Source organism: Ictidomys tridecemlineatus, chromosome 1 (genome assembly GCF_052094955.1).
Source record: "Ictidomys tridecemlineatus isolate mIctTri1 chromosome 1, mIctTri1.hap1, whole genome shotgun sequence".
NCBI lineage: Eukaryota > Metazoa > Chordata > Mammalia > Rodentia > Sciuridae > Ictidomys > Ictidomys tridecemlineatus.
In genome coordinates this window covers 168,279,670-168,296,572 of record NC_135477.1, presented here as the reverse complement: position 1 = coordinate 168,296,572, position 16,903 = coordinate 168,279,670, and the positions used below count along the sequence as shown (strand labels likewise).

Below are 16,903 nucleotides of genomic sequence, written 5' to 3'. Positions count from 1 at the left end.
TTGCGAACTGATGCGTGGTGTGCTGTGCTGATGGGAGCACCCTGCTTCCCACCGCTCTCTCTCTTATCAGTGGTTTGGCTTTGTGAATGAGAAATTCAGAGGCAACTGTATAATTTTAAATTCCGATTAGCACAAAGAAAGGGATGCATTTGACATCCCAATGCAGTAGCTTTGACTATTTTAATGGAAATAATGTGGGAACTGGGGGAACTTTTTACCAAGGAGAAAGTGATGAAAGACCACAAGAGGGACATTTTATCTTGGAGATAAAAGGCCTGTTTTTTAAGGTTGTTTCTTTCATTCTAACTTTTTCCCCACTGGTTACTGGTGCACCATGCAAACGTGTCATTCAAGGAATTGCTACTTTATCCTCTTTGTACCTAACATTTCCTGGGGTAGGGATGAGGGCAAACTGATGTTGTTTGTGACTTCCTTAAATGAAAAATTTTCAGCTTTCATAGATCCTTATTAAAAAAAAAAAAGGGTCAGGTGCTGAATTGTATCTATTTACTCTTTGCACCCAAACATCACGCTACCTTTTGCCTAAAATAAAAGCAACATGTTCTATTCTGCTGCCCCCGTAATCTTCTATCAACTGTATCTACATGGAAGGTTGAGGTGCCTCTTATTGGATAGAAATTAAGGACTAGTAAATGATGATCATTTTCAATAAAAAGATCCTTCCTCCCCAACATGAATACTCATACTTACAGAGGGTCATTCATAACTCATGTTTTTTTTTTTTTTTAAAATAATGAGTATAAAGCCCTCAATTAGCAAAAGGGGTGTTGATTGGAGAGACGAATTTCTGGTAGGAACCTGCTTTCCCACACAGAAGCAGAGTAGTAGAATCCAAAACATGTTTTGTTTTGATTTTTTTTTCTTTGCACTTGGCACCAAGGAACAAAATACTGAGATCCTTGGAAACAAAAGCAAACTGGCATTACTCTGGTTCCTCTCACCAATGGCTTCATAAAAAGAATTTTCCTGTATTTTTCTTCCTACACACATTAAAATCCTGCTTCTTCTGATACTTCCAGTTATCCTTCCTTCTGACCATTTCTTGAGGCATGCCGGGGCTAGAGGACCATGAAGTACCTTGGAAATATGGATAACCAAGGTAACGGAGACCAAAAAAAGACAATGAAGTAAAAAAAAAATAGTCTGTGAAGGACCTTGGTGTGGTCATCTTTCTGGAGAATGGGCAGGAGAAGTGGGAACTTCTGTGTGAGATTAGAGAGTTCCAGAAAGAGTTTTCAGGAAAGAGATTGTCCATTTCAACCATAGCATCCCTGCTTCACCTCTCGTCACACAATGATGCTGATCCATTTATTAAGAATCCCCCGAAAAGATTCAGAGGACCTATCACAACTTTCCTGTTCACCTAAGCTGCCCCTCATTCTCTTCTCCCTGACCCCCCCAAATCCTCTGATCTTATGTTTCTCCAACAGATGAATCATTTCTTCATGTAGTTTTAAGGAAGCTCTTCCTTCCTAAATTAGTTTGCCAAGTATTTATATTCCCATGCTCACACAGAAATGCAGGCTTACCCTGGCTACTAGGGGATCCGCTTTCTCTCCTGCTATGTCCGACATATACCACAAATGGCCTCTAGGTCAGGGGTCAGCAAACTTTCTCCATGAAGATCCAAATAGCCATCATTATGTTTAGCGGGCCACATGGGTTCTGACAACCCTGGTGTCACAGAGTGATATCAGTCACAAACAACATGCAAATTAAAGCACATGGCTGTGTTCCAATAAATCTTTATTTACAAAAACTGGTAATGAATCAGATTTGGTCTCCAGGTTAGAGTTTGCTGACCCTTGCTTTAGGGTCAAACCTCAAGCAATCTTTGGTCTATGGCTGCTGGATGTACAGTGAAAATTATCCAAAGGGAATATGACTTAAAAGAAGTTGGAAGCCAATTCAAGTTTATAAGGTTTATCTCTTGGGCAACGAAACAATCACAAAGCCACATGTCAAGTTTCCACCTTGACACGTGGCTTTCAAAAACCTCCATCACACTGAAGTTTTTCCCAAGATGGAAATCTCATGACTTATCAAGCAGAGATCAAATAGAACTAAATGTTAAAAATATTTGGAGATCATTTTTTTTTCATTTATAAAAAATCTAGAGAATAGTATCATATTAGAACTTCCAGTACATTGAAGAATTGTTTGAACTCTTTATTATATTGCCAGGTGTTTACTATACCCCAAAGTGTGATTGTCTAGCAGGTATTTTATACAAAGATTAGAAAGAATCTTGTTTTTTTAAAATTAGGGATTAGCAGATTTTAATGTAAAATCTATTTTTTTCCCCAGAATTCAAATAAAACTTTCTCTTATGACCATGGAAAGAGATTCTGTTTAGAGGGCATTGGGAGGGGGGAAAAAGTACATTGAAGATCTTTGAGTATATTTTACCAGATTCTAAAGTCTGAACTGAAATGCATAATTTCATCCACACTGGAGTTTCTGCTTATTAACTTATACATTGTGGTCATTTAACATAAATGAAAGGCAGACTTTCATATCCCGTGTCCCGCAAAGGTACTTCATTTATAATCGTGATTGCTATTATTTTTTTAATTCTACTTGTGATCTGATTACCTTTAGAATTAAATTTTGCAAGAGGACTATACCAATGTTTCTTCTTCTTGATTGGCATAGACGTCCCAAGGTGCTCATCTCAGACATTTGTCACGATTAAAACAAAATCAGAGGAAAGAGGTTCAGGGAACTCTTGTTTCCTCCTCATCAATAGATGATGTATGTGAGATGGCAAAATGCAGAGATGGTTTGTCTGTCTGCTTCAAGTACAAACCTGTCCTAAGGTATTTAGCCACAATCTACTGTGAGCTATATGGTTTATCTGAATGCTATGCAGTAGGTGATCTGAATATCCAACTAGGGATTTTTCCTGGCTGGGAAAAGCCCTGGGTGTGATACATGCAGATTCTGGCAGGGTGACCCAACAGGATATTGGTAATCCCAATCCAGAGTATCCCGATGTCTTTTATGGTATTCATTTTTAGACCTTAGTACTACTAACTTAGCAATACTATGGAATTTCCCCAAGATCGACCAACCCAATCTTCTGCATGACATCCAAGCAAGAACGAGAGGAGCGAGCCTGGGAGAAACCAGCTGAGTCACTTGGCCATCCCACCCTCCAAGAAACCAAGCTTTGACAACCCATGTGTTCCAACCTCAGCCTGATGCTTGAGTGACACCTCAAAAATATCAAACCTCTTTATCTTTCATGACAAACCTTCCTCTGCTTGAGAAGTAAGAAAAATTAGAACCTCGTTGAAGAAGGGAAAAAAAAAAAAAACATTCAGGCCAATACATACGGCTTCATTTTAGAATTGCGGGGCCGTTGCTTGTCAAATGGCATCCAGGACGGTCTAAGCCAGTTACATCTCCACTCTGGGCTCCGTAGAGTCCATATCTGTTAACCATTTGGTGTGTCTACCAGCTGTTGATGCCCAGTCATAACTAAACCATTCCTCTCCAATCACCCAAAATAAACTACAGGTAACAAGATAAATAGGATGTGCTTCTCCTTGCTGAGTGCATTGACTTAAGGCATAGGCACATTTCCCCCTCTTTGAACAGAGATGGTGTAATCCCCTGTCCCAGCACAAGAGCTGGCCAGGGTGACCCTGGAGCATGGTGATGAAGGTGGAAAAATGAGAGGTAGCTGATGGCGGGAATTAGAGATGCTTCCATTTATGGGGCAGTGGGTGCTGCTGTGTCCCACGGCACACAGTGATTTTGATGAAGACACATGACTCAGTTTTCGTTAACTTGCAGTGAGCAATTTTGGCAGCATTACAGTGCTTTAAACCTGTGATTTCTAGAGAAAACATAGTAGTGGATTTAGGAATATACATATCCCAGTACTGAAAAAAAAATAAGATCAAAACTAGAGAGTGGGTAAATGCCTTTAAAAATACAAAGTGTGTCTAAATTACCTACCTGATACCCCAAAATGTATGAATGGCAATTGGGTTCCCTATGCTACTCTTAGATTTCCATCTTAAAATGATTTTTCTTGGGGTAGGGCTCCACTCTTTGGGATTTTGATTGACATCATCATTTTGGATCAGATTCTATTGGAGGAAGAAGTGAGAATATAACAGCTTTGGAGCCATTTTTTTTTTTCCTTTAAACAGAGACATATCACCCATTTATTCTTTGCCTGTCAGGCTACTGAGTTGCTACCAGCTGACTGAGGAGCAGCTGTTATCCTGTTTTGTGCTGATTTACAACTCTAATTTTGACTATGGGAGAATATGTGAGTTTAAAGGAATTAAGATAAGCTGAAGTTGGGTGAGCAGTTCAAAATTTGTTAAAACTCATGCTCCTCATTCATGCAATGACAAAATCCCAACACACTTGGCTGCAGGGGTAGGACAGGCATTTTGAGTTCCTTTGATGACTTCCATGGCATTGGACCCATCTCTGATTTGAAGGGGGGCCCTGGGCCAGCCTTATAGACTTACTAAAGCTAAGAAAGGGAAACCAAACATCTATTTTTTTTGGTGTTGGCGGGGAGCTGGTGCTGGGGATGGAACCCAGGACCTTGCACTTGCTAAATTCTCACTGTACCACTGAGCCATAACCCCCCCCCCTCCTAAGTCCAAGGTGTGTGGGCTTCATACAAGGATCTCAGCACTTGAGTGAGACTTGGAGATTCCCGCCATCGCTGCCTGTAATGATGTAAAAAAAGAAGATATGCTGTCACTTGAACATGTTGATGCATATTCAAGTGTTCAATCCACTATGTGACGTTGAATGGTCTCGGGGATGTTGGGCCTGAAGGAGTGTTTTGATTTCTGACATGTAGGTGGTGGGGATGGGATGGAAAATGACAGTGGATATCACAGGGTCACCCATGGTTCCTTTTGTACTGAAACCTCATTTTATACAGAGGATATATATATATTTATTTATATTTATTTATATATATTTATATCCACGCACACAGGCAAACACTCTCACGTGTACACATACACTCACCCATGCACACGCGTTCACACACGCACACGCACACAAGGTCTTTGATAGGCTTTCTGTGTTCTAGTAAAAATAGCTGGCAGCCAGTGTCTAAAGCCAAAAAAAAGGCCTTTATGCTGCCGACAAGGTCCACTGTGGATAGTCTTTCAAAGGCAGACACTTGTGTTTATCTGACAAGTGGAACCAGTTCCCGCCTGGGACAGGAATAATCTCCCATTGGCGCAGACGCAGATCTCGAAGACCTTCTGCCTCGTTCCTGTGGGCGTGTAGGATCCATGAGGCAGTCTAGGTAGTTTGATTTTCGCAGCATCTAACCTAATCTGAAGAGAGTGAATAGAAAGGAAAGAGTCAGTCAGAGGCTGCCATCTTTGCTCTGGACTTGCAGAAAGAGTGAGCAGATGAATGTTCAGCTTCATTTAAACCTCACCAGCACCTACAGTGTCTTGGCACTGGGGATCTGAGATGCTCAAGACAGGTGAAATTGCTCCTCTCCCAGAAACATACATCCTAGCAAGATAATGCTACACCGACCAACATTAGCAGTTTTGCAAAAAATATAAAGTGTAGAATGTGAATAGTGGTATATGTAACAGTTTTCATTACCTGCGGGCTTCTCAGATTCTACATATGTCTCTATATAAGATGAACCTTCAAGAGGAGGGGAATGAACAGCATTTTCCAAGTTTTAAATGATGAGTGAACTTTCCATTTTCCTTTTTGAACAATTTATGTTGCTGATATTCTATAGAATATACTTATATACATTACTATAAAAAATTAGCAGTGGTGAGACTACCAATAGAAGTGTGATTATAACTTATTCCTCCAGAGCTCAAATTCTGAGATATGTGAGATAGTCACTATTTTTATGTGTGTGGTTTACAGTTTGTGGCTATTTGAAGAGGCAGCTGTGATAATCGAATGTTCTCTCTATTTTAAAATAAAATAGTAAATACCAAACCAATCAAAGGGAGGGTGTTATATCCACGGGGTGTATTAGGGAAGCAGGTGGAGACTTCCTGTGAGTGGATACAACAGGGAGAATAGTTTTACCTTTAAAAAAAAATTCTGGGCTGGGGATATAGGTCAGTTGGTAGAGTGCTTGCCTTCTATGCACAAGGCCCTGGGTTCAATCCCCACCACCATCAAAAAAAGAAAAAGATGCTAAAAAAAAAAATCTCAGGTTTTGTCCTTCTTATTTTTATTCTTAAATTAAAAGCCTCACTCATAAGTGATACTTTGAAAGTATTTTTAAAAGTTTGTAGTCAAATCATACTGGGCGGAGCAATGTTGTAGAGGCAATGAAGCTTGCATTGTTTGCAAAAACACAAGAAGTGTTTTTATTTATCCAACTGGATTGTGATGGGATAAGAGAATGGATATCTGTAATCCTTCATTCTCTGGTTACCTGGTTTTACCCTAATAATTTTTTGCTTGTTGTGGTTTAGAATAGCTGTTAGAGCTGACTCTCCGTTCCCAATGAAAATAGAAACATACAACATAAAATACGTGCATGTAAATTAAGTTCATCTTTAGCCAGATGGGTGAGACATTCAGCTTGACTCTGCTAGCTAAATAAATATTATTTTAAGGCAACAAGAGAGAATTTGGAAATAGCATTCCAAATTGGCCATATAGTTGTGTACTTGCAACACACTCCATTATGGTAGCCCTTCACAAATAATGAATCATAACTTTTAAGTACTATGGTTTGGGCTTGTAATCATGTTATTCAACTTTTTGTGTCATAAAATAAAATCTTCTGATTGACTCCCTTGGTTGAAGCAGTGCAGGATCAATCTTGGTGCAAACCAGCTCTGGGAGAGGTCGGCCTCTAGGACATGTCTGTCTTTGGGCTTCTGTTCTTCCTAGCACTTACCTCTCCATCTTTGGATTCCAGCCTCAGCTCCGTTCTGCACGTGGCTTCCATATTGCCGGCTTCTGCATTTATTTCGACTCCTTTTGGGGCCTCCATCACCAGAGAACGGGTTGGAGACTCCAACCTGAAAGACACACAGGTGAAGATTAAAGATCCTGTTCCCTTTTTGGTGAATTTCGGAGAAGGTTGGTGCTCAGGGCATCAAAAGAGCATTTCAGAATTTGATCAGAGGATGTTTCTAGTTTTGCTTTAGAAACCGGGACAAGTTTGACGGAGAGTATAAGGGGTCTAGGCTGTATCTTTATTACATTCCACAAAGGTCATAAGGAAGGTGTTCCAGGATCATGACTTCATGTTATCTTACATCCATTCAATTATTGCTTTATTGGTATAGTTAATCAAACTCTCACATGTGCATTTTTTCAAAATAGGACAATCCTAGGTCTAAACTGAGCTTCCTGAAATTGGTAGATATTGTTTCCACTTTTCCTTACTTTCTGTGGCTTCTTTGGATGTGAAATCAGATAGAAGTTAAGAGAATAGATCTAGGAGCAAGACATGCTTGGAATTGAGTCATGGTGTGGCCACTATATGATCCTGGGCAAATATTTCTTCCTTTTCCTCTATAATTTCAAAAAGTGACAGTTTCTTCATTTATAAGGTACATCAAATAATGCCTGTCACATTGGAAATGCACATATGTATTAACTATTACAGGTGAAATTATGTATTCAAAATGCTTGGAACCAGAAGTATTTCAGAGGGGTTTTTTTTGGGGGGGGAATACTTGTGTAGACTTTACAAATTGAAAAATCCAGGTTCCAAGATACTCCAAAATGTGAAACTTGTAGAACCTCCTGTTGGCAATCAAAAAGTTTAATTGTTTGGAGCGTTTTGGATTTTTCTGTTGGGAACACAAAATAGACTGCTTTTACTAATGTTATTGTACCAGCAAATTATAAAGCAGTCCTGAGCCCTGTTCTACAATGTGGTTGTCAAAAGATTTAGAATGGGAAGCTATTAGAGCTAATAAATGAATTCAGCAAAGTGGCAGGATATAAGATCAACGCGCATAAATCAAAGGCATTCCTGTATATCAGCGACAAATCCTCTGAAACGGAAATGAGGACAACTACTCCATTCACAATATCCCCCCAAAAAATAAAATACTTGGGAATCAACCTAACAAAAGAGGTGAAAGATTTATATAATGAAAATTACAGAACCCTAAAGAAAGATATAGAAGAAGACCTTAGAAGATGGAAAAACATACCCTGCTCATGGATAGGCAGAACTAACATCATCAAAATGGCGATATTACCAAAAGTTCTCTATAAGTTCAATGCAATGCCAATCAAAATCCCAATGGAATTTCTTGTAGAAATAGATAAAAGAATCATGAAATTCATATGGAATAATAAAAGACCCAGAATAGCAAAAACAATGCTAAGCAGGAAGTGTGAATCAGGCGGTATAGTGATACCAGACTTCAAACTATACTACAGAGCAATAGTAACAAAAACAGCATGGTACTGGTACCAAAACAGGCGGGTGGACCAATGGTACAGAATAGAGGATACAGTAACCAATCCACAAAACTACAACTATCTTATATTTGATAAAGGGGCTAAAAGCATGCAATGGAGGAAGGATAGCATCTTCAACAAATGGTGCTGGGAAAACTGGAAATCCATTTGCATCAAAATGAATCTGAATCCCTATCTCTCGCCATGCACAAAAGTTAACTCAAAATGGATTAAGGAGCTTGATATTAAATCAGAGACACGGCATCTGATAGAAGAAAAAGTTGGTTATGATCTACATACTGTGGGATCGGGCCCCAAATTCCTCAATAGGACACCCATAGCGCAAGAGTTAACAACTAGAATCAACAAATGGGACTTACTCAAACTAAAAAGTTTTTTCTCAGCAAAAGAAACAATAAGAGAGATAAACAGGGAGCCTACATCCTGGGAACTAATCTTTAATCTACACACTTCAGATAGAGCCCTAATAACCAGAATATACAAAGAACTCAAAAAATTAGACAATAAGATAACAAATAACCCAATCAATAAATGGGCCAAGGACCTGAACAGACAGTTCTCAGAGGAGGACATACAATCAATCAATAAGTACATGGAAAAATGCTCACCATCGCTAGCAGTCAGAGAAATGCAAATCAAAACTACCCTAAGATACCATCTCACTCCAGTAAGATTGGCAGCCATTAGGAAGTCAAACAACAATAAGTGCTGGAGAGGATGTGGGGAAAAGGGCACTCTTGTTCATTGCTGGTGGGACTGCAAATTGGTGCAGCCAATTTGGAAAGCAGTATGGAGATTTCTTGGAAAGCTGGGAATAGAACCACCATTTGACCCAGCTATTCCCCTTCTCGGTCTATTCCCTAAAGACCTAATAAGAGCATGCTACAGAGACACTGCTACATCGATGTTCATAGCAGCACAATTCACTATAGCAAGATTATGGAATCAGCCTAGATGCCCTTCAATAGATGAATGGATAAAAAAAATGTGGCATTTATACACAATGGAGTATTACTCTGCATTAAAAAATGACAAGATCATAGAATTTGGAGGGAAATGGATGGCATTAGAGCAGATTATGCTAAGTGAAGCTAGTCAATCTTTAAAAAACAAATACCAAATGACCCCTTTGATATAAGGGGAGTAAACAAGGACAGGGTAGGGACGAAGAGCTTGAGAAGAAGATTTACATTAAACAGGGATGAAAGGTGGGAGGGAAAGGGAGTGAGAAGGGAAATCGCATGGAAATGGAAGGCGATCCTCAGGGTTATACAAAATGATATAAAAGAGGAAAGGAGGGATAAGACAAGATAATATAAATGGAAGAAATGATTTACAGTAGAAGGGGTAGAGAGAAAAAAGGGGAGGGGAGGGGAGGGGAGGGGGGATAGTAGAGAATAGGACAGACAGCAGAATACATCAGACACTAGAAAGGCAATATGTCAATCAATGGAAGGGTAACTGATGTGATACAGCAATCTGTATATGGGGTAAAGTTGGGAGTTTATAACCCGCTTGAATCAAACTGTGAAATATGATGTATTAAGAACTATGTAATGTTTTGAACGACCAACAATAAAAAAGAAAAAAGAAAAAGAAAAGATTTAGAATGGGTCAGTGGTTGCCAGGGCTGGGAGTGGTTTGTTGACAAAGGCATGACAGGAGGGGATGTTGTGGACAGTGGACCTGTGTTCCATATCTTGATTGCAGTGAGGGTTACAAGTCTCTCTGGATTTAGCAAATTTTATTGTATGAAGGATAAGAAGTAAACCCAGAGAAGGTGAATCAGTCATGCTCTATTCTAATTACGATGCCAAAATAGAGGATAGTATTTCTTGGGTATTTCTTCTTTTCTAACTCACCTTAATGAGAAAAACATTAACTAAGACTCAGCCGTCCCCTGAATATTCTAGATTTTTAACATTCCTATTAGATGGCAATATATGAAGATCCTCTTCTCTATTACTTCAAAGTAGAAGTAGGGGCCTCAGCAATGGTTTTCAAACCACTTTTATTAAGACCAATTTCCCTAGTCAACATCTATAAGTTTTGATCACCCTGAACATGCTGAAAAGGAACATCATCCCTTCTGCCCGTGTTGTTGTGTTTCCATCACTCCCTTGGGGCAGGCAAACCCTCTAGAGCCTCAGTAAGGGACGAGAAGAACAAAGTGACCAGTATGATGCCATCCCCTAGCAATTGATGGTCATGTTACATGGCTGTTGGAGAATGCTGCCACACCTCTGGGTCTGGCTTCTCTTTTTTTTTTTTTTTTTGGTGGTGGGTATCAGGGATTGAACCCAGGGGTGCTTAATCACTGAATCACATCCCTAACCTTTTTTTAAAATATATATTTTATTTAGAGACAGGTTCTTGCCTAGTTGCTTAGGGCTTCCTTAAGTTGTTGAGGCTGGCTTTGAACTCTGGATTCTCCTGCCTCAGCCTCTGGAGCCATTGGGATTATAACAGGTGTGCACCACTGTGCCTGGGTATAAGGTTCTGGGTTCTTAATGCTTGCTTCCAGGCCATAGATTTTTCCCTTGATTTGTTTTTTTCCCCTACAGTGACTCAGCCAGAGTCAGAAAGAGAAGCAACAGGCACAATTACTTGATCTTCTCTCAAACTCATTCTTTGCTTGTTCCTTTGTATGTGGCAAAAGTCCCCTATCCCGACCTTCTCCTTCTCAGGAGACCTTCACCATGGCTGCCTGGGCTGGGTGGGGCTGCCTGTCATTATGGTTTACTGCGTGTGCATGTGGTTTTTCTCCTGATGAGATAATGCTGGTGGGACAAGGTGTCTGGTTACCAGGGCAACAGGAGCGCTGCAGTGCTGCCTAGACCTCGGTCCAGCTCAGTGGAGCTTCTCCTATGTTCCTGACCACCTCTCAGTTTTGAAAGATGAAGATAGTTCTATGCCACTTTCTCCTGGTTTCCCTCCCGTGCAGTCTGGCTGATTTACACAGTTTATTCTGAGTTTTCTGACATTCCATGAATAGTGAGGCACCTCCTTTTAGCACAGGTTTGCCCTCCCATGGCTCCGCCTGCTCCACCTTCCCCAGGGTGGAGCCCTCTTTTCTTTCCTTCTTTCCTTCCCTTGCTCCCTCCCTCATGGCATCAGTGAACTCAGCCTTTGACTCCTCCCTCTCAGGAGACCAGAACTTCTGTAATCTGCTGACCTGTTTCTCAATCTTTGTCTCATTATTTTTCCCCCCTGCTTTTTTTGAAATGTACTTTACCCACAAATATATCTCCCTGAAGTCAGTATTGAGTATGTCATTTGTTGGTTTAGTTAAAACCTTCCCAAGGTCCTTAGGAACTTGAACTCCTGAGCTTACATCACCATTTAGGATTTGGTTCACCTTATTGTATGGGTCTTCTTTCTTGCTGAAAACGTCAGCTATCATTTATGAAGGGTTGACTAGATCGTGGCAGTGTGTAAAGGGCTTGCTTACAGTATTGAATCATCACCAAGCCTTACCAGCCCTGTGCTCCTGTAATCCTGATTGTGACTTGCTCAGGATTGCACTTGTAGTTAAATGGCAGAACCAAGATTCAAAGGTAGCAGAAACCAAAGCCCAGGGTGTTGTTTACTGTACCACGCCGCTTTCAGAAAAGCTATTTTTCCTATCCATATCGCTACCCTGTTCTCTGTAATTAAATGTCACTTTTTTATTTTTGTGGAATTCATGCTCATCTTTTCCAAAGCTAGTCCACGTCCATGAGAACAAGGATGGCGCCACAGACAGCTGAGTGATGCGCACTTCCCAGAGTGCAGTGTTTCCCATTTTGAAACAGTCTTTGGGTGATGTCAAGGAGGCACCCACAAGAAGGCTGTAAATAAAACAACAGTCCCAGCACAGTGATATCTGGCAAATGACGTTGATTTGAATGTGAAAGAGAGGATGAGATGCTGTCCATCAAAGTCAGCTGCTCTTCTAACCTGGTCACCTATTGCCAAAGCTTCTAACTTTTTCCGCCCTTGATTAAAAAAATTTAATTTTATTCTGATACATGAAGTTCCACTCATAGATACAAAAGAACATTTATAAAAGCACAACTACTATAAAGAGAATGACAGTGCAAGGGGCCTTGTATACTCATCATCCTTTTTATGGGGAAAAAAAAAAAAGAACCTTTTACCTTGGTAGTGCCCTGAGCTCATCTTCCTGATCCCATCCCTTCCTGTCCCTCTCTAGTAGTAAGTACTATATGGAATTTTGTGTTTATTTTTTCTTTTTTTGCTTTTCTTTATACTATTGTATGCTTACTTTCTTCAACAATATACTGTTTCCTCTTGCACATTTTTTGAACTTTACACACAGAGCAATTAAGCATTTCTTTAGTCACTCTTTCCCCCTCCCTGTTATGTTCCCATGTTCTGGCACATGGTTCTATTTTATTCTGTTTGTCAGGTGTTCTCATAACCCCATGAGCTACTTGTCCACCTCTGTTGGATGTTTGCATTGGCTCTAGGTTTTTGTTTCTACACATAGTTTATCTATGTACATTCTTGCATATGCTCCTGGTGTGTTCATGCAAAAATCTTTTTGAGACTTAGAGGAGACTAGAATTGCTACTCCTAGGGGAGGCATACTTTTAGCATAATTAGATGATGACAATTAGCTTTCAAAAATGATTGTTCCGATTGACTTCCCCACTAGAAGTGTATACAGTTCCAGTTGTTCCACTTTCTTGCTAGCATTTGATAATATTAAGTATGAAATGAATGTGAAATAGGATGCTATTGTCTTTTAAAATTTCGTTTCCCTAATTAGCAGGGAAATATCTTTGCATTCGTTATCCATTTGGGATTTTCTTCAGTTAATATGCTTTCTTTTTTTTCTTTTTGTGCTATTTCAATTATTTTACATTAAAAGTTTTTGATGTGATTTGTAAAGTATATATGCTGAAAAATATTTAGTAGTTCTATGTACTGATAATTTCGTCTTTCAATTTGTGGTTTGACTACTGTGTTCAATATCTTTTGAACAGAAATCACATTTTATATTTTAGTGCAGGCACATTTATTATTGTTACTATTTTTTTCCTATAGGATTTGTGCTTTCTATATCTTATCTGAGCAGTCATTCCCTATACTGAAGTCATGATGTTCTTCTATATTGTTTTCAAAAGTTTTATGCTTTTTTTCATGAAATATAATTCATCATGAATTGATTTCTGTATATGGTGTGAGGTTGGGGTCTGAACAGAACGCAGGAAATCTCAATACCATATGCTGAAAAACCCACATTTAGCTGTTATAATGATATGCTTATACATTTATGGTTCTTTTTCAGGGTTTCTAGTCATTACATTATTCTATTTGCCCATCCTCCAAAATTATTTAAATATTTTAGCTAACTTACTAGAGGTTTTAATATTCTTTATATTTCATAAGGCAAACCTGCCTACCATCTTCTTCTTTTTCAAGAATAGTTTACTATTCTTAATCTTCCATATAAATTTGGAACTTGAGTTTCACAAGGAAATACTGTCAGGATTTTGATTGGATTTAAGTTCAATCCATGGACAATGTGTCTTATTAGTTGTTTTCTGAATACATTGTGTTTCCTAATTGTTAGCAATTTTCTCTGAGTTTAGCATATCCTTTGTGGTTGATGAAAATGGTAGTTTTAAAAAAGTATTTCTCTTGTTCCTTTTCCTTCCCTAGTGTGTATGCATTTATGTGTATATGTAGGTACATGTGTGTACCTACATATACACATAAGATATGTATCTTCTATTTTTTGGTATGTTGATCATATGATCAACACTTAGATAAATTAATTTTCATATTTTGTGTATAGATTATTTTCTATATATTCCATTCCATTATAGTCACTATTAATTTGAAATTATGACAGTTTTATATTCTTTCATTTTTAGACCTTTTATTTCTTTTTATTTTCATACTCTACATACTATGCAATATGATATTGACTAGAAGTAAGGAAATAGAAATCTTGCTTCTTCCTGACTTTAAGAAAACTTTCAACAAGGCAGTTACCATTCAGTATGTTTTTTGCTCTGGGGAATTTTTTTCCCTTTAACACTTTTAAACAAAATACGGATCCAAGCAGCTTAGGAGGCTAAAGTAGGAGGATTGAAGGTTTGAGGCCAGCCTCAATAACTTAGCAAGGGCTTCAGCAACTTAGTGAGATGTTGTCTCCAAATAAAATATAAAAGAAAAAGGGGCTGGTGATGTGGCTCAGTGGTTTAGTGCACCTGGGTTCAATCCCTGGTGCCAAAAAAACAAACAAAAATACACAAAATAAAAAAGTTCCCTTCTAATTTTCTAAGAGTTTCATCAGTATTATGAAATTTATCAATATATTTTATAATGTATAAGGATATATTATCTATTAAAATAATATATTTATTTTTAGTATATTAATGTGTTGATAACACTTTGTCATTAACCTAGCTTCCCCATTATTTACAACCTGTTCTAATATATATATATATATATATATATATATATATATATATATATATATATCTAAAACCATGCGTTAATAATTTTTAGAATTTTGCACCTGCATTCCAGAATGAATGTAATCTGTAAATTTTTCTTATAATGCCATTGTCAGCTTTTATAACTCCAGAATTATTTATGAAAGATTAGAATTATTTGTCCTTTGTGTATTTAAACTCATTGATAAATCCTCTGGGATAGAAAAACATTTCTATATAAAACATTATTATAGAAACATATAGAATTTTATATGTTATCTCAGGTTAATTTTTACAAATTATCTCTTTCTCTTGATATTTCCCACTTTATATTAAGGTTTAAGTTTCTTGGCAAGTTTTTCATAATATCCCCATTTTTTCTCTTAATGTCCCTTGTGTTTGTAGTCTAGTCTTCCTTTTCCCTTGAACAGTACTACCTGAGGTTTATTTTATTAGTCCTTTGGAAGAGCTAACTTTTGTCTTTTTCAATTCTATTTTATTTGTAGTTCTCAAATTCTTTGCAGGTAATTCTCCAGTTGTTCTAAGTTCTAAATGTCCTACTTTGTTGATTTTTTACTTTTCTTAATTTTAATATGTGCATTTAAGAGTAAGCATTTTTGATAGCATCCCAAAGGAATACTTATAATAAGGTATAAATATTTTTTAATTTTAATATGATTTATCCTCTGACTTATGAGTTTTATAGAAAGGTATTCCTTAATTTCTACAATTACAAGATTTCCAACTATGGATTTCTAGATATTTCTTTACACATAGTTGTTTCATCGATTTGAATATTTTTTTGAAATAACAATCTTAAAATAGACAATCATAAAATCAGTTTTTTTAAAAAATGAAAATAGCATTTGGGCCCATAATGTGTCAATTTTCATAAAAATTCCATGACAAAGAGTATGTGCTTGGGATGTAGCTCAGTGGTTGAGCACCTGCCCAGCCTCACGAGGCCCTGGGTTTAATCCCCATACCGCTACAAAAAAAAAAAAGTGTTCTTCAATTGTTGAACATGAATATATAGAAAATGTTCTATGTTGGCCTTATTAGGCTATGTAAATTGTTCAAATTTTTATAGCCACATCCATTTTATCAACTACTGAAAGAGGTGTGTTATTAGATGCATACAACTTTAGAATGGTTCTATCATCTTGGTCATCTTCTTATAAACATGTGGGACTTCCTTTAGTTTTTGTAATCCTTTGCCACTTGATATGGTTGTTCCAACTCTATTTCCACTAGTATCTCCTTTAAACACATTTTTCCATACTTAAATACCAACCATTTTATATGCTTACATTATACATGTATGTCTCATGCCATTGGATTATTATTGATTTTAGATGCCTTTTTACTGAGATAAAATTCCCATACATTGAAATGCACAATCTTAATTATACACTTTGAGAAATATATGAAAAAATGATCAACATCTCTAGCAATTAGAGAAATGCAAATTAAAACTATACTGAGATTTCATCTCACTCCATTCAGATGGCAATTATCAAGAATACAAGTACAATAAATGTTGGCAAGGATGTGGGGAAAAAGGTACACTCATACATTGCTGGTAGGACTGCAAATTGGTGCAACCATTATGGAAAGCAGTATGGAGTTTCCTAGGAAAACTTGAAATAGAACCACCATTTGACCCAGCTATTCCATTCCTTGATTTATACATAAAAGACTTAAAATCAGCATACTTCAGGGACACAGCCATATCAGTATTTATAGCAGCTCAATTCACAATAGCTAAACTATGGAACCAACCTAGATGCCCTTCAATAGATGAACGGATAAAGAAAATGTGGCATATGCACACAATAGAATATTACTCAGCCTTAAAGAAAAAATGAAATTATGGGACTCTCATGCTAAGCAAAATAAGCCAATCCCCTAAAACAAAAGCCAAATATTTTCTTTGGTGGATTTTTCACCAAACATCCCACATGTGCATCTTCTATCATATTGATCAACCCTCCAAA

General features: G+C 37.7%; 1 protein-coding gene across 5 annotated transcripts in view; it reads right to left on the bottom strand.

The window, feature by feature from the left end:
- Positions 1 to 307: 307 nt before the first annotated feature.
- Positions 308 to 16,903, bottom strand: part of Sgcd (sarcoglycan delta) — a 928,109-nt gene continuing 911,513 nt past the window's right edge. For all 5 annotated transcript variants that reach the window (XM_078051547.1, XM_078051537.1, XM_078051538.1 and 2 more), the window contains 2 exons: positions 6,908 to 7,031; positions 308 to 5,348 (listed from right to left, as the gene is read on the bottom strand). In XM_078051547.1, coding sequence (XP_077907673.1) covers positions 5,175 to 5,348; positions 6,908 to 7,031 — 298 coding nt within the window. In that variant the 3' untranslated portion in view covers positions 308 to 5,174. The remainder of the gene's footprint in view (positions 5,349 to 6,907; positions 7,032 to 16,903) is intronic.